This window comes from Pangasianodon hypophthalmus, chromosome 27 (genome assembly GCF_027358585.1).
Source record: "Pangasianodon hypophthalmus isolate fPanHyp1 chromosome 27, fPanHyp1.pri, whole genome shotgun sequence".
Taxonomy (NCBI): Eukaryota; Metazoa; Chordata; class Actinopteri; order Siluriformes; family Pangasiidae; genus Pangasianodon; species Pangasianodon hypophthalmus.
Genome location: NC_069736.1, coordinates 16,959,566 through 16,983,559, shown reverse-complemented (window position 1 = coordinate 16,983,559; position 23,994 = coordinate 16,959,566). Strand labels below are relative to the sequence as shown.

Sequence of the window (23,994 nt, the reverse complement as noted above, 5' to 3'; positions counted from 1 at the left end):
AACAACAGATTTTTAATATGGTAATTTAAAAAAATGTTGGAAATCATTTCAATTATGAGATATTAGAAGGCATGGCATTTGAGAGAAAGCTTTTCAGACAATTTCTAGAATTTACTGTTGATTCTACTGTAAAATTGTGATCTTAAAAGAACTAGATTCTTAAAATAAAGAATGTTCATTTGATGCACCTTTACTTTCTCGGAAAAATACATAATCATCTAAGCCATTTTCTCATTTGCAGCAGCTCTAGGGTGATGGGACAGAGATACAGTGGTGGTGTTGCTGGTGTTTTAGTTGCAGTATTCTCTCAGGTCATGTAAGCTGCAGGGTTTATTGCAGCACAGTTCCGCAATGCCTCTTTTCACCATCAGCTCACTGTACTCTTTATATGGGTATTCAGCCAACTCGCCCTCCGGAGCAGATTTAGGGGGAAAGAACCCTGGGGGATGGGTGGGAGGACATTTAAAAATAATAATTCAGTAATCTAAAGCTGATAAATCCATTCTTAATCAGAGGGTAAACACTGGAATCTCATTTAATACCACTTCTGGGACAGAGGCAGTTCCTTACCCAGCAGAGCATCCATCTCTCGTTTAGGGTTGGAGAAGAAACCGGATTCACTGAAGGCTTTGTAGACATCATCAATCAGTTTAGAACACACCGGTATTGAAGTGCAGCATCACTGGCTCCTGCAGTGAAGAATACCAGCAGGAACAGTAGAGCACCAACCTGGAGCCGAACTGCCATGGTCTGGGAGCCACACGGGGCAGAAGAAGTAAAAGGACAAAAATGTGTTTGATTAGATTCTGTGCTGTGGAACTGCAAGTAATCAGAAATGGTTGGTTCGTGATAGAGCATTTTTAATATATTTCATTTTTAATATTTAATAGTCTTTTTATTACAACAGTATTCCTAATAGTTACAACAGTAAGTCATAAAATACCTGGGGGTATGCAGTTACAGGAAAATGTTTTCAACAATGATGTGGTGTGACGTTACCCAACCCAAAGCAGAAGGCACATCCCTGATGTGTTTTATTCTTCTTATAACAGCAAAATATTTTTTTAATACTTAAAGAACATGTCATTCTTTTACTCCATTTATAGTTACATTTAATTTTGCACATGTTCTAAAACATTTATAGTTTACATTTATAGTTGCTATAAACAGTTACTAAAGAACTATAAAATGCAGCTTGTCATGTTACAGAAGATTTTTCTGTAGCGGAAAATGTATTTAAAGCGTCACCTCTGACTGTTACAAAGTTCTGACACTGGAGACTCCTTCCAAAAATGTTAAATAAATGTCTCCTCAAAGAAAAGTTCACCATATCAACAATTATGCATGTTATTATTTTTTAAAATTCTTGTTTATGTGGAGCGTCTGCTATAGTAAGTCCCAACAGAAGTGATAACGTGTTAGAGCAAGTGCATTAATATAAACCTTTTTTTTTTTTAAACATTTTTCCTCATTTTCTTCTTAATTTATTTCTGGCTAATTCCCACCAACCATCCAGTTCTGTCCTATCATATGGCAGCTACCAACCGGCAAGGGTGAAGGCAAAAGTGTTTCCTCCAAGACACATGAAGTCAGCCAAATGCTTTCCACACTGCTGCTCATGCTGTGTCACAGGACAGCATAACACACTCTGAGGAAAGAGCAATCTGCCCTCTTCTGCATACATGAGCTCAGTTTCCCAAGATTGGATAGTGTTGCTGTGATTGACAGAAGAGAGATCATGCCAGAGAACATGGGGAATTTTGGTTTTATAGACTCCCTGGCTGTGGCATTGGGATTAACTGGCGATCTCCGGGCGATAGGGATAACGCTTTTCTGTTGCACTACACAGAACCAATATAAACCTTTTTTAATACAATTTCCAGATGCACTACTGTCAGAGCTGCTGTTTGAGAAACTCAATCATCATCTAAAGACTCTTTTCTTAACAAAGTCTGAAAATACAACAGCTTTTAGGATTAAAACCTATTCAACGAATTAATTGCTACTATTATGATATTATATTAGTTAATTTTAATGGAAATGGTTATTAATTTATTTAGTTTCGGTTGTCATTATAATTTGTATTCTATCTTTTTATGCATTTTGACTAAACTAATATAACCAGAATTGATTCTACTACACTGTTGGAAGGAGAATATTATTTTATCCTAATATGTGGACATCTGTACTTCACTTTTTAAGATTATTTTTTAATTATCCACCAATAGCAATCCTTAGCAATACCAAAGTATAATAGAATACAATTGTTTGTCATATCATATTTTAATGATGTATAGAATTTGTCTAGCCCATGGAAAAATACCAACAACCCCAAAGAAATATAGAACTTTATCTGTAACGTGGCAGGTGCCTTCTCAGGCAGATCCGCGGCCACCTTCACGGGCTTTTATAGCGCGGTGATCTCAACAAGGTAATCAGCGTAAACGTGCAGCACCTGGCCGCGCCTCTATATAAGCCCTCTGATTGGCTCACTCTGCGTGCGGACAGAGAGCTGTGCCAGGTAACAGAGCAGCGCCACGCCACTCTGATCGGTGATTTTGACATGTAAAACGAAAAAGAAGTGAAGAAGAGAAATAAAATTAAAAAATATTTATGCTTAGAAAGAAAAGGAAAGGGAGAGATTTATTGAGGGAAAGAAAGAAAAGGGAGCTCAGGATTAAAGAGGAAGTGGCACAAAACTAACGAGGAGGACAGACTGAGAGTCCTCACTCCCAGATAAAGATTCTGCCATCTTAAGTTAGAGATTTTGTCTCATTTGGTGCCTTTAAGTTCGGCCAGAAGGAGGGCCAGTTTTAAGTTGTGTTTTTCCGCCGCGCTGCGGCGCTTTGAGTTCAGCCGTTAGGTTTGAGCTTCCCGATCCAGTATCACAAGCACTGCAACACTCATATATACCATCCAATAAAATCAGCTCAGTGGGTAACATCACTGCTTCCGGTTCGTATCCCGCCTTAGGCAGCTGCATTTTAGGCGGAGTCTTTTGATCCGTCTCCGCACTTGGCTCCTCTCTAACCATATATATTGTCCTCTCGGGCAAGCAGGGCCTGCGCGACATTTATTGAACAGCTTATCGCCTAGCCCCATAACAGTATCATTCTCTTACCTGCGCTAGTAGAGGAGATGCCTGTGAAGGTGGTCAGAGATGCTGAGAGAAATGGTTAGGATCGAACACTGGCTCTTCTCCACCTTTATACCTGACCATGTTTGCCTTGTCCATGTCAGCACCAGTAAGCACCACACATGCACAGAGCCTCTAATGCCATTAAGTGGTTGTCCAATCACACATGCCACGTTAGTTACATTTGTTCTAGCTAATTCACTTTTCCGTGCATCTGAACCAACATGCGTCTCTAGAGGAGTTTCCAGTTATTCAAAATTGTGCAAACATACTTCTTCCAGGATGTGTTCAGAGCACATCATCCGAAATCAGTCGTTTGTTTTGGAGGGCAGCGTAAGGTGACAGCTGTTGGGTATAATTTACAAAGATCCTTCCCCATATTCCAGCATTAATGATCTTTACAAACACATGCTGAGCTCGTGCTCCTCTTGGTCAAAAGTCAGTTGTTGAACTTTTTTTTTTTATACATATTAGTATATCTACATGGGCTGTTTGTAATGCAACAAAATAGGGGTGTGAATCACATGTTCAGATGATACAATGCACATTTTAATACATATTATACAATATGATCCATAAAAAATTTGGTGCAACACTGACAATTCTATTCAAGTTGATCCAATATGGTTTAGTACAGCTGAAATGTTTTCCACCACAAGAAAGTCTTCAGAACAGACGAATTTGTTTTCCGGTTTCTCTTGACAAGTTTTTTTTTTTTTTGCCTTATTAAATTCAAGACCCAAAAAAGAGGCTGGTGAGCGAATGACTGTTTATAGCTGTTATAACAAGTGAGAACAGGAGCTAACTTTCGCAGGTGTTATTTAATGGGAGTGTTGCAAGTTTTGCGTATAGAAGTGCTTTTGTCTAGATTTCCTTCTGATCTTTTGTTAAAACCAGAGTATTTCCAACATTTTGACTTGATGGTACGTTGTGGGGGTTCTCTGTGTCTCTCTTGAACCAAGGAGTGTATATCAATATATTTGTTGCATGCATCATTTTATGACTGCAATGTCAGTTTAATTGTTTTCCTTCTTACAGATTACAGTAGCACCTTTGGTTGCTCAGAATGTTGCGATATAACTGGCAAATTGTAAATCTGAGTTTGCAGGACAATTGGAAGTTGTATTTTTATTATGATTGTTTTTATTAGTTGGGCCAATCTATCACTACCAATGTCAGTTTACATCAGTTAGTGCATTTAATTTAATTGCAGATAAATATCATACAGTGTCCCCAAAAAGTATTTGGACACATAAGCCACACTTACAAATGTATGAATTTCATTGCATTAGAAAACATCATGTCAAATCAATTATTTATTTTCAAGAAAGATATCACAAGCACACTTTTCAAGCAAATCTATTTTTTGGGAAATGTTTAAGTTAAAACATAACAAATAGACATACCCTTCAAAATTAGACAGAAAGTATAACGCTTAAGCCTATTCTGGTTGTCACAGTTAATCCATAGTTACTTGATAGTAATGTGATGAACCTGCTCCAGAGTTCACACAACCTCAAACTGGGGCAAAAGTCCAACGTTCAGCATGGCAACGAGCAAAGTCTCTGAATGTCCTTGACTGGCCAAGCAAAATTCCAGACTTGAATCCCAAAGCATCTGTGAAAACATCTGTGACGAGACCTGAAGAAAGAAGTTCGCAGACACTCCTCGTCCAATCTTATTGAGCCTGAGAGGATCTGCCAGGAAGAATGGGAGAAGCTGAACAAATCCAGGTGTGCAAAGCTTGTAGAGACTTCCCCAATAAGACACAAGCTGTAAGTGCTGCCACAACTGGTCAGTCATGCAAAAACTTTCCCAGTGACACCCATTTTTTTTTTTTTTTTTTTTTTAAACAGAATAAAAATAGAATAAGCACCTTCAATAGAATAAAAAGTTTTTTATTTAAAACTTAAAAAAAATTAATGACATTATTATGGATGTCAATTGTTTTTTTTCTTTTAGTTGTCTAAATATTCGTGTAATTACACATTTTATACATATTTATTTCTGATTTTTGTTGCATAATGTCGACATTCCTGTGGGCGTCCACCTACGTATAGGCTTGTATTCTTAAAATGAAACTACAAAAAAAGCATTCCTTTTTGAACTGCTCATCTGTCATTTCCTCAACATCAGTGAACACTTAAGGTAGGAATTATTTGCACATTATTTCTGCTATACTAAATATGGAAGAGTAAAAATAGTCTTTATTGGTAGTATGCTGGCTTGTATATTATTAACTCAGTTTGACCAAACACACAAAACCCAGCAAGTCAGAAAAACTATATATATATATATATATATATATATATATACATTTTTTTTTTAAACCAGCAGTGTTCCCCCTGCCAACCAGCATATCCATGTTGATTTGCTGAAATAAACCAGCACCAGAACAGCAATAAGCGGCATAATATATTTCAGTCTATACTTTTTTTTCTTGTAAATGAAGCATCTTTAGTTCAGCAGAACCAGTTCTATGAGTAGCTCAGTGTCAGTCACTCGTTGAAATTTCAGGAATTTCGGGGATATTTTGGTAGGTATCTTATGTTAAAGCTGCAGTTTGTAGTGCTTGTAATGCATACACATCAACAAGCTAGAAATTCATGTAGCATTAGAATTTATTAATCTGCTTTTGTTGTCTTGTCTTCCCTGTCTTTGTCCTGTGAAGGATTTAATTCAGACCGGGCTATATGATATTGACATGTAGTTAATATGTTGCCAAACAAGGTATTCACCAAAATATATGGACTGCATTAAGTGTTGTATTACACTGGGCATTGGACAGATATTTGATTTATTTCTAGGTCAAGTTGCTCTTTGGTTTCTTACCGGGAATTTTAAGAACAATTTGTTGTGCGCCTGGGGGCCACTTTCTTTATTCCAAATTTAGTTTTTATTTTACTGTAATTATTATGCAGTTAAAAACTCTCAATGTGAAGAAAACTTGGCAGTAGCTTTGATAAACAGTTCACTTTATCTTATTAGCTTAGCTTTAAATTTATTTCTATTATTAATGTTAAATTATTATTAGTTTTTTTTTTTTATTATTATTACTGACCTTTTGAATTGTCTATACAACTGGGTTTGAAATTCTGTTTGAAATAACCTAGTCCACTCAAGCACTTTTACAAATTAGCATTTAGGCAATGAATAAATAGGTGCTTTCAAGAACTTTCATGTTTTGTAAATTGCTCTGGATAAGACTATCTGCTAAATGAAAAAATCTTTGTAAATTAATATATTAATTCTCTCTGTGCACTTTTTCAAGTATAATAACTGAAGAATATTTCTGAATAAAATAATTCAGAATATATGTCTCAGAACCAGTTTCTTGTTTCATGTCTTCCTCATTCCTGTTCCAGCTCTACCTGTCCTGTTATCATTGCTTACATCTGAAGATGTATCATGTCTTTAGTTAGTTTCTTAGTCTGGTTTCATGGAGACTGTTCTGGTTTATCCTGTTTTTTGATGTCTGTACAGCATCACACTGTAAAATACTCATTAACAAAATGTGTTTTAATCTTGCATTGTAGATGTGAAAAAGAGGTGGAGAAACAGTCAAAGATGGATCTCACTTGCCTCAATTATAGAGCGGGTAAGATTTTAGATGGTTATCTATACCCAGTTATATCCACAAATGTCAAGTGTTTATCATAGAGTCTTACACTTTCACATAAAGAGACAATCCATATATTCATCCCAGGACTCTTGTTCACAGTATGATTATACCGAACAGATTGTATCTTACTAACCAAGGCCGTCCCAGCAGGAGATCAGAGGTGGCTTTTTCCAGGACCAGGGGTTCAATGGACTCGGAGTGCAACCAGCCCACCTGTAATCGTATTGGCCCAACCCGGTGTCTGACGGCTCTCTGACTGAGGGGCATTCCCGTTACGGAGTGGGCTTGATAGCCTGCCAGGTTTGGGCTTTTCCTGAGATGGAGTTGACAGCAGAGTTCTCCGGATATGAATTTGCCGGCTGACCAAGAGTCAATGAAGGCTGTAACAGAAAGAGTAATTAGCAGTACTCAGAGTTACGACCATGACGAGAGGTGACAAACTTGCGGACAAGTTATATAACTCACCAGCGGTCGGGGAGGGCGTATTGGGCACTTGGCAATTACGTGCCCACTTGCTGCACAATATAAGCAGAGCCTCTGGGTCAGCCGACGATGTTGTTCCACCCGAGTGAGGCGCGTGGAGTCAACGTGCATGGGTTCCACTCCTGGTTCTGGAAGAGAGGGAGTTGAGGACGGAGGAGGGACCTGGGGGGACCGCATGGTGCTGTTCTCCTGGGAGCAGCTGGCTAAGCAGCGAGCCACTCGGATGGATAGTTGTATGAAGCGCTCAAGCCCGTTGGTGTCATCAAACACAGATGGGTGTAGACAAAGGAAGGGATCGAGCCCCTGTCTGTAGGTGGTTATGAGGGCTCGCTCATTCCACCCACTGGCAGCGGCTAGGGTGCGAAACTGCAGTGCATAGTCAGACACAGAATTATTTCCTTGTTTGAGGTGATATTGTTCACTCACAGATGAGTCACCTTCAGGGTGTCCGAACACCTCCCAGAAGTGATTAGTGAAGCTCTGGCTGGTCCCGCTTGATGCCACAGGGTATCCGCCCATTGCAGTGCTCTGCCAGTGACTAGAGACAGGACGAATGCTATTTTAGATCGTTCAGTGGGGAACCTGTGTGGCTGCATCTCGATCGCCAGGGAACACTGGAGTAGAAAGCCGCTGCAGTCCTCCACCAGGACAGAGTAGGGCACCAGATTGACCATGGGACTGGTGATGACAGTTGGTGCTGATTAGAACTCTGGGGAGAGAGGTCGCTGACTGTTGGTGACAGAGCCTGGTGTTCCTGTGACAAAAGTAGTCTACATACCACCAAAAAATTAGTTATATTTACAGTGGTGGAGTGTGCAGCCAGCAGTTCAAACCACAGGACAAAGGAAAAAAAGAGATTTAAAAGTGGAGTTACTGAGTTCCCCGAGGGAACTCGAGCTGCGTCACGAAACGCTATGGGAACGCCCCCGTGTGACCGCGCTCTGAATCACGTGTCTAATCCGTCCAATGGATGGGCGAGACGTCACGGGCGGGGTGACGTAGCGACCCGGAAGCATAAAAGCCCGAGCGGCGAGCCCCGCGTTAGCTTCCTGTTTTCAGCAAGCGCTCTATGTATATTGTCTGTCTTTGTTCTGTCTATTTTGTGTTTTATCGGCGGCATGCCAAAGGCCAAAGATAAGACTAAGGGCAAGAGCGGGCAGCGCTTCAGGCTGTTGCCTGTTTGGGAGCGGAGCACGCTCAGTCGGCTCTCGAGGGAGCCGGCTGCGCACATTGCGAGCGTTTACCGCTGCGCACTCTCCGCTCCCGCTGGGCTCTCTTTGAGGAGGGAGCCCTCACTAGCGTGCCTTGCGGTGCCGGCCCCGCTTCTGCCGAGGCAGAGCGGTGGTTGCGCTCGTGGGGCTCGCAGATGGACCTGGCGGAGGGAATGGAGACGGGCCCGTCCCTTTCTCCTTCCTCACCTTCCAGGTCCACTGTCCCCTCCCTGGGCTCGGAAGCACGCTCTGCGGTTTCTTCCCCCCGGGGAGCGGACTCGGCGCTCCACCTATCGTCCTCCGAGGAGGTTGATGTGGAGAGCGTCGACCCAGAGCCGCAGTCTCCTCAATACGGGGAGCTGCTCGAGGTGGTTACGCGGGCAGTCGCCAAGCTTAACATTGACTGGCCCGCTGAGTCACGGCCTGAGCCTCAGTGCTCTAGGCTGGATGAGCGTTTTCTATGCAGTAGGCCACCTCCACCCTGGAGCCTGCCCTTTTTTCCGGACCTCCACACTGAGGTGTGGAGGTCCTGGAATAGGCCGTTTTCAGCCCGGTTGTTCAGCCCCACTTCTTCCCATTACGCTAATGTGGCGGGGCTGGACTACTCCGGTTACAGGGCGATGCCCAGGGTTGAACAGACGCTAGCCAGCTATCTGTCCCCTGCTGCTGCATCGTCCCTGAAGGCTCCGGCGTTGCCTACCAAGCCGCTGTGAACCACCTCAGCGCTGGTAGGCAAGGCGTACACGGCAGCAGGTCAGGCCGGTGCGTGTCTGCACACCATGGCGGTGTTACAGGCGTACCAGGCCGACCTGCTTAAAGAGCTGGATGAGCAAGGGGAGAGGACGTCTGAGCAGGTAGCTGAGCTCAGGCGGGCCGCTGATCTGTCCCTCCGCGCCACCAAGGAGACCGCCCGTGCTATCGGTCGGTCTATGGCAGTCCTGGTGGTGGCGGAGAGGCATCTCTGGCTGACCCTGTCCGATATGAAAGAGAAGGACAGGGTCGTGCTCATGGGCGCCCCGCTTACTCCCTCGGGCCTGTTTGGCGACGCGGTAGACTCCGTCGTCGAGAGATACCAGCAGGCCCGTGCTCAGGCGGCAGCGTTCCAGCGGTTCCTCCCCCGTCGCTCTCTAGCTCGTGGGGCTGCTGGGCGGGGGCAGCCCCCTCCGTGTACGGCCCCCCTCCTTCGGGTGCCAAGACAGATCTAAGGACCGTCCTCATGTCCAGAAGGGCCGCAGCTAAGAAGTCCTGACAGTTTTGGCCCAGGGCTTCCGAGGGCGGGCCCCTCTGGGGCGACGCGGCGTACACCTCATCTCACGGTGCCCGGGTCCCCCCAGTGCCCTCAGGAGGTCGATCTGCCAACCCTGCCACCTATGGTGCTTCAGGGCGCAGCGGTCTCCGGCGAGCGCCTCTCCCAGTTCTCGCCCGGCAACGTAGCGGGTCTGGGAGGCTCGCGGCCTCTTCTGAGGCCTTCGCAGCGGTTAGCTCATTTCCCCCATGTCGGTTCGCCGCCTCAGGGCACCCAGCTAACCGCTTCTATTACACCAGAGGTCAGTCTTGAGAGACTGATTCCCTTAGTGAGCTTTCTGGCAGCATGGAAACTTCTGCCGAATGTGTCTCATTGGGTCCTGCGTACTGTAGAAAGAGGCTACCGAATTCAGTTCGGCTCGCCTCCGCCTCGTTTTTCTGGGGTTCTTCCCACTGTGGTGGGTCCCGAGCAGGCTCTGGCATTGGAGCAGGAAGTACACACTCTCCTGAGGAAGGAGGCCATCGAGGTGGTCCCTCCTCACGACAAAGAGTCCGGGTTCTACAGCCGGTACTTCATTGTTCCCAAGAAGGGGGGAGGGCTGCGTCCCATTTTGGACTTGCGGCAATTGAACCTCTCAGTCGCTCGACTGAAGTTCAGGATGCTTACGGTCACTCAGGTCGTGTCTCAGATCAGGTCCGAGGTCTGGTTTGTCACGATTGACCTAAAAGATGCATATTTCCACATCTCCATCCTTCCCCCACACAGGAAGTTCCTGAGGTTCGCTTTCGGGGGGTTTTTCTGAAACAGAGGAAACCCGCACCGCATGATCAAGGTCACTCTGCGATGCCGCCGTGCCTTAGCTGTGTGGAGAGAACCTGGGTTCTTGTCTCAGGGCCTGGTCCTGGGAGCTCCTGGTCGCCGCGTAGTGCTAGCGACGTATGCGTCCCTAACCGGATGGGGAGCGGTCATGAGTGGCCATCCTGCCCGTGGTCTGTGGAGCAGCCGCCATCTCACTTGGCACATCAACCGCCTGGAGATGCTGGCCGTGTTTCTGGCTCTGAAACACTTTCTCCCAGACCTAAGAGGCCACCACGTGTTGGTGCGCACCGACAACACGACGGTGGTCTCTTACATCAACCGCCAGGGAGGTCTGCGTTCGCGCCCCCTTTACAGGCTGGCGCGCCAGATCCTTGTGTGCTCCCAAGGGAAGCTCCTCTCATTGAGAGCAGCCTACATCCCTGGTTATCTCAACGTGGGAGCGGACGCCCTGTCGAGGCAGGGGCCGGTGCCCGGGGAATGGAGACTCCACCGCGAGGTGGTGGAGCTCATATGGCGTATGTTCGGCAGAGCCCAGGTGGATCTGTTTGCGACGCAGGAGATGTCGCACTGTGCCCTTTGGTTCTCTCTGACTCATCCAGCTCCTCTTGGACTGGATGCCATGGTACAGCCGTGGCCAAGGCTGGATCTGTACGCCTTTCCTCCGGTCGCTCTGCTCCCGGGAGTTCTGGAGAGAGTGCGCCGGGACGGAATTCGTCTACTGTTAGTAGCCCCGTTCTGGCCGGGCTGAGTATGGTTCTCGGACCTGATTTCCCTCCTAGACGGCTCCCCATGGGAGATTCCGATCAGGAGGGATCTCCTCTCACAGGCGGGGGGCCATCTTCACCCCCGCCCGGAGCTGTGGAAGCTGTGGGTGTGGCCTCTGAGGGGGCACAACTCCGCGCTTCCGGTCTCTCAACCGAGGTTGTGGAGACCATCCTCCAGTCCAGAGCTCCCTCTACAAGGAAACTGTACGCCCTGAAGTGGAAACTTTTCACTTCCTGGTGCGGAGACCGCCGGCTTGACCCTGTTCACTGCCCAGTTGGTACAGTGCTGGAGTTTTGCAGGCCCGCCTCTCCGCGCGGCTGACCCACTCCACCCTGAAGGTGTACGTGGCGGCTATTGCGGCCTGCCACGCCCCTCTCGATGGCCAGTCAGTGGGCAGACACCCCTGGGTGACACGTTTCCTCCGTGGTGCGCTGAGGATCAGACCTCCAGCTCGATCTCGGGTCCCCTCGTGGGACCTGGCCATGGTTTTAGAGGCTCTCTCAAACCCCCCTTCGAGCCCATAGAGGAGATTTCTGACCGTCTTCTGACATTAAAAACTTCCGGCGTCCCTGCGGCGCTTGCTTCATTTTCCAGTAAGCTAACGCGGGGCTCGCCGCTCGGGCTTTTATGCTTCCGGGTCGCTACGTCACCCCGCCCGTGACGTCTCGCCCATCCATTGGACGGATTAGACACGTGATTCAGAGCGCGGTCACACGGGGGCGTTCCCATAGCGTTTCGTGACACAGCGTCTCGTTCCCTCGGGGAACCATGGTTACATACGTAACCTGGAGACGTTTTCCACCAAGGAAAATGCTAAAGAAAATGCTGATTCTGTCGGTATTTAGTACAAAATGAACTGACATTAACATTAACAACACTAACAACTAACATTATGTTAGCTACAATGGATATAAAAAGTCTACACGCTCCTGTTAAAATGCAGATTTTTGTAATGTAAAAAAATGAAATCAAGATAAATCATGTCAGAACTTTTTCCACCCTCAATGTGAAATTACAACATATAAAAATTAAGTGAAAAACAATCAGAAACATATTAAGGGAAAATAGTAAAAATATTATTAATTGTGGATGTGGCTGTGTTCAGAATGAACCAATCACATTGAATCTCATGTTCAAAAGTAAGTTTCATACAGCTGTCATCAATGAAATTATTCTGATTATCCTCAAATAAAGATCAGCTGTTTCTGTAGGACTTTCTTCTCATCTTCTTGGTTTCATCTGACTGCTGAAACCATGGTCCGCAAAGAGCTTACAAGCACACCATACCTACGGTGTAGCATGGTAGTGGCAGCATCATGACATTCACGGCATGCCATACAACACCTGTGAATATCATCGCGAATGCTCGGCCAATAGAAATAAGCCATTAGCTGGTTTAGTGTTTGATTCTGGCCCTAGTGCCCAGCCATGGGATTATGATAAGCCGCATGGAACAGAGGTCCCCTACGGCTCTTTGGTACTAACAGCTGGGTGATCTCTTCCATAGTTTGAGTGTCCTGTGTCACTCAATATAACCTATATTTAATAATTGAAAAATATGGGTGGGTTAGCGCAACATTAGGCTGAATTTGCTGACCATCACTTACTTGGTCGAAGGTGTGCTTCAGGGTCTCGTCACACAACTGCTCCAAGGGCAAACCCTGCCAACGGTGAAGGGGCAAAGCCCTCCCCAGCCTCCATGTCCCTGATGCAGACCTGATGTCGACGGCCCTGGCACTGCTTCCCCAGCCAATGCTGCGCACATTCCACACCACGCCTCGCTACTGCAGGACCTATCCACAAATATTTCCCTCACTAATGCCTGCAACCTTGTCCCAAGAATTAGTGGATGTGTGAAGCGAGGACTAACCGCTGCCTCCACTTTATGCTTTTGCCCCCAAAATTTAATACTGACTGGCACCAGTGGATATTCATGAACATCGCCATGCACACACCTCACCTTCACCAGTCATGCATTCCCCAATGCGCCGCGTTAAATCAGGCTTTTATGGATGGTAGTCTGATTACATCCCGAGTCCACCAAAGCCTCCCTTGTATTAACTGACAAACTAACTTCAGTTAACGCAAAACAACGTCCGTGATGTGTGGAGAGGACTGAAAAACATCTCAGGGCATGGTCAGTGTGGCGGGAGAGGATCAGTAAATGGTGATCAGCTCTGGGCAAATGAGTTGAATCTGTTTTTTAACAGATTTGACTCTGTTCCCACTCCCTCTCCCTCCCAGCCTTCTCCCTTTCCACACTTCTCCAGACCAGCAACCACCCCCTTCTCCGGACTGTCTTCACCTCCACCTCACTTACACCTCACTACACTTTCCCTCACTGCCCCCCTAGTCTTTCACAACCTTTCACCCCCGTTCACTCATCTCAGTCCTCCCTCACCCCCCTCTCCTTAACAACGAATCAGGTGAGGTGTGAACTAAGGAAGATAAAGGCAAGGGCCGGATGGAATCAGCCCCAGACTGCTCAGGGACTGTGTGGACCAGCTATGTGGGGTGGTCAGGTACTGTACATGTTTAATCTGAGCCTCAGCCTGGAGAAGGTCCCAATCCTGTGGAAAACTTCCTGTGTGGTTCCAGTACCAAAGACTGCATACCCCAGGGAGCTGAACCACTTCAGACCTGTTGCCTTAACCTCCCACCTGATGAAGACCATGGAGAGGATCATCCTCTGTCACCTCCGTTCCTTAGTGAGCACAGTGCTCGACCCACTGCAGTTTGCATATCGGCCTGGTATTGGTGTGGACGACGCAGTGATCTACCTGCTGGAGCCCGGGGGTCTCCAGGTGAATCAGTATTTTTTGTATTTTTTGACTTCTCCAGTGCTTTCAACATGATACAGCCAGCATTGATGCGTGGGAAGCTGGAGCGGTCGGGGGTGGATGATCACCTGGCTGCATGGACAATCGACTACCTCACCAACAGACCACATTATGTAAGGTTGCGTGACTGTGTGTCTGAAGTGGTAGTCTGCAACACCGGGGCTCCCCAGGGCACGGTGCTCTCCCCATTCCTTTTCACACTGTACACCTTGGACTTCAGTTATAACACCAACACCTGCCACCTCCAAAAGTTCTCAGATGATACAGCCATTGTTGGATGTGTATCTGATGGGAATGAACAGGAATACAGGGACGGCATCAAGGACTTTGTTGACTGGTGTGAGTGTAACCACTTGCACTTGAACACCAGTAAAACGAAGGAGATGGTGATTGACTTCCGGAGAAGAAGAACACCACAACACATACCAGTGACCATCCAGGGCTTGGACATTGAGTTGGTGGATAGGTTCAAGTACCTAGGTGTTCACCTAAACAATAGACTGGACTGGCTGGATAACACTGATGCTTTGTACAAGAAGGGCCAGAGTCGCCTCCACCTGCTGAGGAGACTAGGGTCCTTTGGAGTGTGCAGGACATTATTAAGGACATTTTACGATACTGTGGTGGCGTCCGCAATTCTCTGTGCTGTAGTCTGCTGGGTGAGAGGCAGCACAGAGCAGGACAGGAAGAGACTGAACAAGCTGGTTAGGAGAGCCAGCTCTGTCCTGGGCTGCCCACTGGACTCTGTGGAGTTGGTGGGTGAGAGGAGGATGTTAGCCAAGCTGACATCTATTATGAACAACACCTCTCACCCTCTGTATGGGACTGTGGAGACCCTGTGCAGCTCTTTCAGCAGCAGACTGCTACACCCCCAGTGTAGGAAGGAGCGCTACCGCAGGTCATTCATACCAGTGGCTGTCAGACTTTACAACACCGCATTATAGTGATGTTCATATGTGCAATATTTTATAATTTTATATAATTTTATTTCTTACAACACCGTATTACTGTGATGTTCATATGTGCAATATTTTATAAATTTTATATAATTTTATTTCTTTTATTATATAAAAAATAAATAAAAATAGGTGTATATATAGTTATAGTTTTAACTTTTCTTTCTCCCTTCCTTTTCTTTCTTCCTGCACTTTAACTGTCTGTGAGCTGCTGTGATAAGTGAATTTCCCCACTGTGGGATCAATAAAGTTTATCTTATCTTAACTGACATTCCTGCTTGATCAGGGAGGCCTGCGGCACATCAGGGATCGGGATCAGTATTCCCACTTCCATGAAGCAACACTGATCCTGGGAATGCCTGGCTTCCTCCCCGTGCCTGCAGACCTGCCTGGTCCTGGTGGGTGCGGAAGGTTCTACCTGTGTAGAGAGAGGAAGTTAGAGAAGACATCAGAGATGAAGGAGCAGGGGGAGGAACAACGGGAAGGCTCCCACACCTTGGTATCCCGGGGAGCTGGGACCGGGGAAGGAGTAGGAGAGAGAGTGAGTGCCGCCAAGTGATCCTCCGCCGGCTGTACAGCTTCGTCCAGGGATGTGGACTGATGGCACTGGACCCCCTCCACCATTCCTGTCAGAAGTCAAACTGCTCCAGTACCACCGGCTCGATGTTCTATTTTGCGTCCTGCTCCTCTGCCATCAACCACCTGCACATAGGTGAAGGGACGGCTGACCTCGGGGAGCTACAGCAAAAGGAACCACTGGCGGTGCTCCTCTGGTGCCTGGCGGAACTCACTGCAGAACCGCCCTCTTGATGCTGGAATACTCCAGCTGTGTCCATGGTGGCAGCTGCTGCGCGGTTAGCTGGGCTTTCCCCAATAGCAAGGGGAGGAGTCACAGTGTCCATTCCTCCTTCCGCCATCCTCACACAGCTGCCACACACTCGGAGAGCTCCAGGAAGGCCTCCGGATTGTCAGTGGACGCCATCATTGTGAGGGACACAGCTGTAGATGTGCTGGTCTGCAGCAGCTTCTGGTGTGCCCAAAGACTTTCAGCCTGCTCCTGCACGAGGGCTTCGAAGTGCAGCTGCTGCTCTTAGCACAGGTCAAGGAGATATTGGGTTTGGAGGAGGATGGCAAGGGACTTGACAATCTCTGCTAGTGGGGACACTTCCATGGCAGCATTGGAGTCTAGTTCAAATCCTGGGTTTCAGCACCACTGTAGAACCCCGGTGTGGGAGGGTGTAGGGGAAGATTCGGGAGACAGGCAGAATTTTAACAAAGCTCTGGGCTTGCGTTTATTCAGTCCATGCTTTTCAGCACACTATAAAAAAAAAAACTCAACAAAATGAAAACACTCAACAGAAACTGGTGTGTCTCAGACTTATAGCAGTAGCCAGCTAGCTGTCTTGCTTCCCTGAACATACCATTATCTAGTGAGCACCACTTGAATTTCCACCATAACTGTTGTACTATTTGAAATTTTTCATCCACTTCCAAGATACATTATCAGGATGGGGTTTTGCTACAGAGCACAGCGTCATCACTGTAAGATGCAAGTAGGCATGTTTATAACCCATGTATCAATGGTTACATTTTCTTTTTTTTTACTTTGGCCAGAGTGTCACTTTAAGATTGTTGTGACATATGAGTAGATAATAAATAGCAGGGGTCCAAACAATAAATCTTGTTGGGTCCAAACAATCACAGCTTGTAAAAAAAAAAAACAAAAAACAAAAACACTGTACTTAGATCTAATAAAATAAGAATGTTGAGGGCTCCAGGGTATGGGGATTACTGACTAAGCAAGGTGGTAGCACTATAGTGTGGGTGAAATCCAGAATAAAAGAAAGGACTGTGCTGGTTTACAGAGACCCAAAATCTGGAAAATTGCCTGTGTCAACCCTGGGTACTACCCATTTAAGGAAATAATATCTAATAATATCTATAATACATAGGACTAAAATAATGGTCCTATATATAGCATAGTATATATTGTAAAGAGTTCTCTTTAGAAATAATTGTATGCATTTATGTGGTTGTGTTTTGTTTATTCTTCACACATAGAGAATTTTGGTGAACATAGTTTCACATCTCCACTGCACCCTGATCCTGGACATGTAAGTATCACTGATGCTGATACCTAAGACCAAATGTAATAGTTACATCCAAATGTTAAATTTAGTAGTATCAATATTTTTAAAGCACTCTTAGTGGGCCTCACTTATCAGTCCTTTAAGAAATTTGTATGTCAATGTGTTTGACACACAAACAAAATAATTCCCACCATATTTCCAAAAGTTACAGTAACAAAAAATCCACCATGTTCAAAAAGCAGGGAAAGCATGTGGTGTAAGGAAACCTGATTTATTCAGGAAGAATCCCAAAGATAACATGCAGTACACTAGGGAGTATACAGCTAATTGCAGGTTGAAGCACACCAGATCAGTCACTTGTCTCATTATGAAATATGATAGTACCAGAATGTACGTAAAAGCACTGACAAACCTTGGGCAATGCACATGAATGACCCATGATCATTTTATCATTCGAATTAGTGCTGGCTCTAAAGCTAGACCATAATTTATGCACTGCATTAAAAGAAGATGCTCTGGCAAAGAGAACGATTTATAAGCCAGTATTTATGCTCCAAAAAAATCATGCCAGTGTCATAAAAAAATCATAACAGCATTTGCTATAACCTCCAGTAGCTGAATGCCAGCTAAGTCATTGCAGCATGTCGGCTTACAGCTACCATACGCACAGATCAGCTTGCCTTCCTTTTATACAGCCTCATTTTCTTGTCTTAATTGAATGACTAGTCTTATTTGTCTTAACTTATGTATTTGTGCTTTAACTATTGATAATTTTTCATAATTAATATTTCTTTAATTAACTTTGAAATTCATGTATACAATTGAAATAAATAAGATATAAGGATATAGGATACAAATGTCCACCCCCCCTCCACCCGCAAACCAACAGAACTGTCATGAATATATATAAAAAAAATTAAAGTAATTGTTCCTATGAACACTTTATGAATAAATGAAATCCATTGTTCTTATTAAATAGCTACAAAAAGACAAATTTCCTTTTAAATGGAAAATGGTAGTACATAAAATGCATTGTTTATTTGTCCTTGCAAAGCTTCAGAAACTGAAAATACTTTTAATAAATTCTTAAAAATGACATGACTCAAATTATAGCTAAATAGGTACATGTATAAGGGGACTTATTAGCACTAATTTCAGAAATTAGACATGAAGGGCGTTTGTTTGCAATACTGTAAAAATAAAATAGTGGGTAGATCTTTTAGCGTAATTGTTTAATCTGTGTACATGTAAGAGTTTACATTTATATTTATATCATCATGATACAATTTTTTTTTATATGAATTTAAATGCAATCAGTTCTGGAGACTTTATGAAATAACTTTCACCATATTTCAGAGAGGATATAACTTTAACTAACCAGCATTTAGTCAAGTCTAAATCTATAAGTCTACTGACTCCAAAAGCTGAAACTAATAACTAAATTATACTCCAATAGTCATAGGTTAGTACACACAGTTAGTCTTTGTTTTTAATCATTATTATTATTTTGGAACTATAAGGAAACATTAACACCATGAAATAACACATATGGTATTTGACTGGTCAGTTTGTCCTCAAGCAATGAAACTGTACACCCATTTCTCCTATTTTGTTTAACAGACCTCAGCAGACCCTGAACCATTTACTCCTGAATTGGTTGAAAACTGTGCTGAGGATAGGAGCACGGATGAATACAGGTAACATACCTGCTTTTTTAATTAGAGTAGCCCAGGACAAGCAGATTTCCCAGCTATTAGTATTTTTTATTCATAGTTGCCTGACAGACAAGTAGATGAAAAAACCCTACTCATTATCAGAAGCAGAAATATAGTGTGTGTTATGTGGAAACACTGATGAAACAGTGTGAAATGACGTCCAGCAGACAACCCTCGTGCTTTCTACACATAGCCACCTTGTAGTTAAACATAACAAGAAAAAATGAAGGTGCTAGGAGAGACTTGCTGACTTTTGTGCTACCTCAAAAACTTTGTTAGAATTAACAAAGTTTGCTGTTTATGTTAGAGTATATTAATCATGTAATTGTTGATTTCCCTTAGTCTGTATTAATGCACTTAACTAGCATATTAGCTCACCTTTTAGCCACCTTTAGTATGATTTGTATAAATCATACAAATGATTTATACAAACCTTAGTATGATTTGTATAATGTATGATTTGTCCACCCCTGCATTCAAACAAACTCTTGCTGAAGATATCATAGCAGGTCATGATTCTTGACTGCGTTTCCTTTTTCTTTCAGGTTTCTCTGCCCTCATGCTGGTCAGTTTATGTGCAAACTGACCAACCTTGTGTTTGAGATGGAAGGGAAAGGGGAAGTGCTGTACAGAATAGTGTCCTGGGACAGCAGTCAATTGGATGAATTAGGCCAAAAGGAGCCTGCAGGGCCTCTGTACAATATTGAATGCCTTGAAGGTTCAATCCGTCATGTGCATCTTCCACACTGTGAGACCCGTAAGTTGACCTTTCACTAACATTTATAAATTCAAGATTTTATATTATAATTGTAAGCAATTTAATAATAGTGAAAGTTGCACTTTAACATGAAATATGTGTGTGAATATTGTGTGCAGTAATAATGTATCTCCCAAAAGGGAAACAATGCTAGTGATCAGCTAGCTTTACATAATTCTCTCAGGCCTGGGATTAGCAACAGTTTGCATGTATAAAAATACGCAAACTTGATAACATCTGAAAAAACAAAAAATCCAAGCTGATTTATTGCCAGGGTCTACAGAAGAATACATCTTTCAAATGAGTAAATTTTGTGTGTTTGCCCTAATGAATAAGCAATATGAGCATTTCCTTTGTAAACTTGTTTCTGCTATTTGAATTCTAAATAGTGAGAAGGTTTATAGAAATTAAGTATCTGAGATCTCAAATTAAAGTATATGAAATTGAGTATCTAAATTGCATCAGTTTCTCAAACTAATGAGTGTGCTTTTTTCATTACTAAGTGCAAACAGACTTATCTAGTAATTTTACCTACCATAAACCTCATAGCCTACCGCCATTACCTTTAATATTTGATTACTTGACAAAAATAGTAAATAGTTTTTCTTGAAGGTGACGTCAATATTTTAGTTTACTGTTTCGCAATTTATTCCCATTGTTGGTTTAATACTTTATCCGTGTTTCTTAACGTTATCTAAAATGCTTTATTCTGGTTGTTTATACTGTATGTTACAGGCAAAGACAAGGTTAAACTGACTGTGGCACATGTGCACAGTGGTAATGTGGAGACCATTCAGCCACTAACAGTAACAAACACACATGTGATCATACACATTCAGAGTCTCTCCTGCTTTTGTTTAACATTGCGAAGGAATAGTTCTCCCATCAGAGCCCAAGTTCTACTGTTCTACAAAAAAGATACAGAGCACAGGAAGAGTAAACTGCACATCCACCTGTTGCCAGCAAATGTCTCAGTTAAAGAGGTAATCAATATTTTTTATTTTACAGTTTTTTTTAATAAATATGTATATACCATATGTACAGTAGCTGTGTATGTGTGTTTTATTCCTGATGATGCAATGGAGAAAAGTAGTTGTATTGTTAAACATCTTAGTGATGAACACAAATTTACCAACATTTTTTTTTAGAATATTTTACATTTTAGAATTTTAATTTTAAATGTCAGGCTTTTTCTTGCCCTTGAAGGTGCAGAATCAACACAAGAGCTACACATACATTGAGACAACCTCCAATTGTGATCTGATCCCTGGTAAAAAATACAGACTATGCTATAAAACTACTGACGGTGATTGTGCACCCAAACCAGAGGTAGAGTTCAGCTCATGTCATTACACAAAAAGCTCATCATGATCAAATGTGATCTTAGGAATTCTGGAGTAATTGCTTAATCACCTGATTCCTAGGGTGTGAAATTTCATCGTGACTATGGCCCCAACTTTCACCCTACATTTGAGGTGCTCTTCAATATCGAAGCTTCTGAAGTCACGTTAATTCTTTTGGATAAAAAAGGCAAGGAGGTGTGGACACCACCTGTAGTCTTGCTTACAGGTAACCAAGTGTTTACATTTGGCTTGTATACATAGGTTAGCACAGGGGTTCCCAAACTTTTTTTAGGCAAACAACTCCAAATAGACATTATGAATTTTCTAGGACCCCAAGCCTTGACCACCCTACATTTCTTTAAATTCCAGATTTACAATTTAGGACTGAACTAGTAACATAGGTGTAATGTAAGTGAATAAAAACCAAAGGTAGTAATCCATGCACTTACCAGACCACTGGAAAGCTTGAGCTTAACACAGCTTTTTCTTAACACAGCTTTTTCTTAACACAGCTTTTCAAAAAATCAGGCAATGTGTTTGAAAGGACAAATGTCTTTCTTAACATTTGAACAGTACATAAGGAATAAAACACTACAGGCTTTTTAAAGGAAAATAATCCATGCTGGGATGGTGTGTTATGCATTGTTCACACGCTTGCCTGCCTAACTTAAGTACATCTGGAGGATAAAATGTAACTTTCACTAGATGGCACATCAGAGCCAAAACATCCCTGCCTATCTGGTTTCCAAGTTGAACTGTAGCGATATTATGCAAAGATTTTATGTTAAACACACTGACACGCTCTGTCTCTCTTGAAAACTTTCTGCTGTTCGTGTGATTGAGCTGCGTCTCAAGTCTAAAACACTGACCTTATAGTGAAATGTATTTACTAATCTAGAATATCTAGAAGGCAGGTACACAAAACAGACCTTCTGGTAGGTTTGAGGACTTTATGAGAAATTTTAAAAATTCAAACACTAACTGTAATAGGAAACAGACTTAATGTTAGTACTCAATAACGGTCTAAATTAATACATAAGTATTTGATTTAGGACACAATGCTAGTTTGTTCAGCGGAGGTAGATGGATGGGAAAACCAAGAATGGATGGGAAACCGAAAGTATCAGCACCACCAATGATCACAAGAAAAATGCACAGAATGCCATGAAGAAGCGAGACTGTAGAATCATGCATCCTATCAGTGATAGTCACTGCTGGTTTCTTGAAGATGAATAAATAATTTTTGCTTATTTTCATGGACTGTATGTCTAGGTGTGCTTTAATTACATAATGTCAGTGTACCAGGTCTTGTTTTTTGTCTTGTCACACCAGGTACAGGGGCAGACCCACTCAAAATGGAAATAATAGGTAAGGCTGTCTGTATTTTACATCCAACGTACCCGCTGGAAGCAAGTCACTCCAGAAACTCTTACACATTAGACTGTACTGTGATCTTTTTTGCTGCATTGACCCCACTTTCATTAGAGGGACGTGGGGACACATCCAAAGATTTTTCAGCTATTGAACTTTTCTATGAAAACTTTCTATGGAAACTTTTCTATTCTTTATGTTGAGTAATACTACAAATCTAACAATTTCCTGTAAGTGTTACTGCTGCATGTATGAAAATAGTTCTCCGAGGGCTTTACAGTTCATATGATTTGTCACATAATCCAATTAGTGTGAACACCAGATGAATCCTGTTGCAGTGGAAATGTTGTGCTGTTTACAATCATTTGATTATCATTTGTATTTTAGGTGCTGACTTTGTGGATCAACACAGAGAAACGCTCATTCGGAGATTTTCTTCAGTAATGGAGGTTGCAGACTGTCTAAAAAGCAAGGGCATGATTACTGATGAAATGTACAGTAACATTCAGACAAAGTCAACACATCAGGATAAAATGAGAGATCTGTACACATGTCTCAACTCAGCGGGAAGAGCTGTGAAACAAGAATTCTATGACATACTTGTAAAGAAGCACAGTGTGTTAGTGCATGATTTGATGTCTGTATCCGGTCAGGCTTAGTGAACAATTAATGGACTAAATCTCACACTCTGAGTAAATCACACACATAGTAAAGATCCATGTAGCTGTTAATACACGCACACACTTCTAACAACATGTGTTTTCATTTCTGTCTTTGTGTAGCAGAAATAATAATACATAAATATTTCATTATGATTATAATTTTCAGTTATGCTATTATGAATATGTTATATAAAAGTAAATCTTCCAATCTTATTTTGAAATAATTTCCATATCTTAGCGATACAAAAAGGCTTACATTTGTGATTATTGTGATTATTATGTGATTATTCTAGTATTTTTCCTTGATGAAGTACTTCATATAGACAGTTAATTATTGTAGAGATGATTATTGTTGATTTAATTATTGTATGTTGTATATTTTAATTGCATTATCTGAATTTTTAGAGCAGAGGTGTCAAACAACAAATCTCTTTTATTGATCAATAACATCACCAACTCCTCTTAAACGTGTTCATTGGCATTTATCTGAAAGGTACATTCTTAATGCATAAACGGATTGTAGGTTTCACCAAAACATTCAAATGTTCTAAGCTAGTTACTCATGTATGCATCTCGTTTCATTGCCTTTGCTTGAAATTATTATATTGAGAGTCTGAAAAGGGCTCTGTCAAATTTCTTCACTATAAGTGTGCTATGCTATGTTCCCATGTTCCTCGCCTATTTAACAGCACTGTTATGCTAAATATGTGTTTCATTTATGTTTTATCTCTCAACAACAACAACAGATTTTTAATATGGTACTTTAAAAAATGTTGGAAATCATTTCAATTATGAGATATTAGAAGGCATGGCATTTGAGAGAAAGCTTTTCAGACAATTTCTAGAATTTACTGTTGATTCTACTGTAAAATTGTGATCTTAAAAGAACTAGATTCTTAAAATAAAGAATGTTCATTTGATGCACCTTTACTTTCTCGGAAAAATACATAATCATCTAAGCCATTTTCTCATTTGCAG

The 23,994-nt window shown here is 42.8% G+C and overlaps 2 protein-coding genes across 2 annotated transcripts; one reads left to right on the top strand and one right to left on the bottom strand.

The window, feature by feature from the left end:
• Positions 1-41: 41 nt before the first annotated feature.
• LOC128317592 (insulin-like) lies at positions 42-747 on the bottom strand. The gene is given in 3 exon segments (XM_053230318.1): positions 42-439; positions 571-657; positions 660-747. Coding segments are annotated over 3 exon segments (324 nt in total). The 3' UTR covers positions 42-290.
• Positions 748-5,239: 4,492 nt separating this feature from the next.
• On the top strand, positions 5,240-23,940 carry LOC117596255 (NACHT, LRR and PYD domains-containing protein 1b allele 2-like). The gene is made up of 10 exons (XM_053230308.1): positions 5,240-5,284; positions 6,673-6,734; positions 17,140-17,192; positions 18,789-18,865; positions 19,429-19,640; positions 20,376-20,623; positions 20,847-20,969; positions 21,065-21,209; positions 22,316-22,351; positions 22,742-23,940. Exons 2-10 carry the CDS (start codon positions 6,704-6,706, stop codon positions 23,011-23,013), a joined length of 1,197 nt encoding a protein of 398 aa, XP_053086283.1. The 5' UTR covers positions 5,240-5,284; positions 6,673-6,703; the 3' UTR covers positions 23,014-23,940.
• The last annotated feature ends 54 nt before the right edge of the window (positions 23,941-23,994 follow it).

Coding starts and splice junctions, on each gene's coding strand:
- LOC117596255 (XM_053230308.1), top strand. CDS start 6,704: ATGGATCTCACTTGCCTCAATTATAGAGCGG. Junction 17,193..18,788: donor TGCACCCTGATCCTGGACAT/GTAAGTATCACT, acceptor TTTGTTTAACAG/ACCTCAGCAGACCCTGAACC. Junction 21,210..22,315: donor ACCTGTAGTCTTGCTTACAG/GTAACCAAGTGT, acceptor TTGTCACACCAG/GTACAGGGGCAGACCCACTC.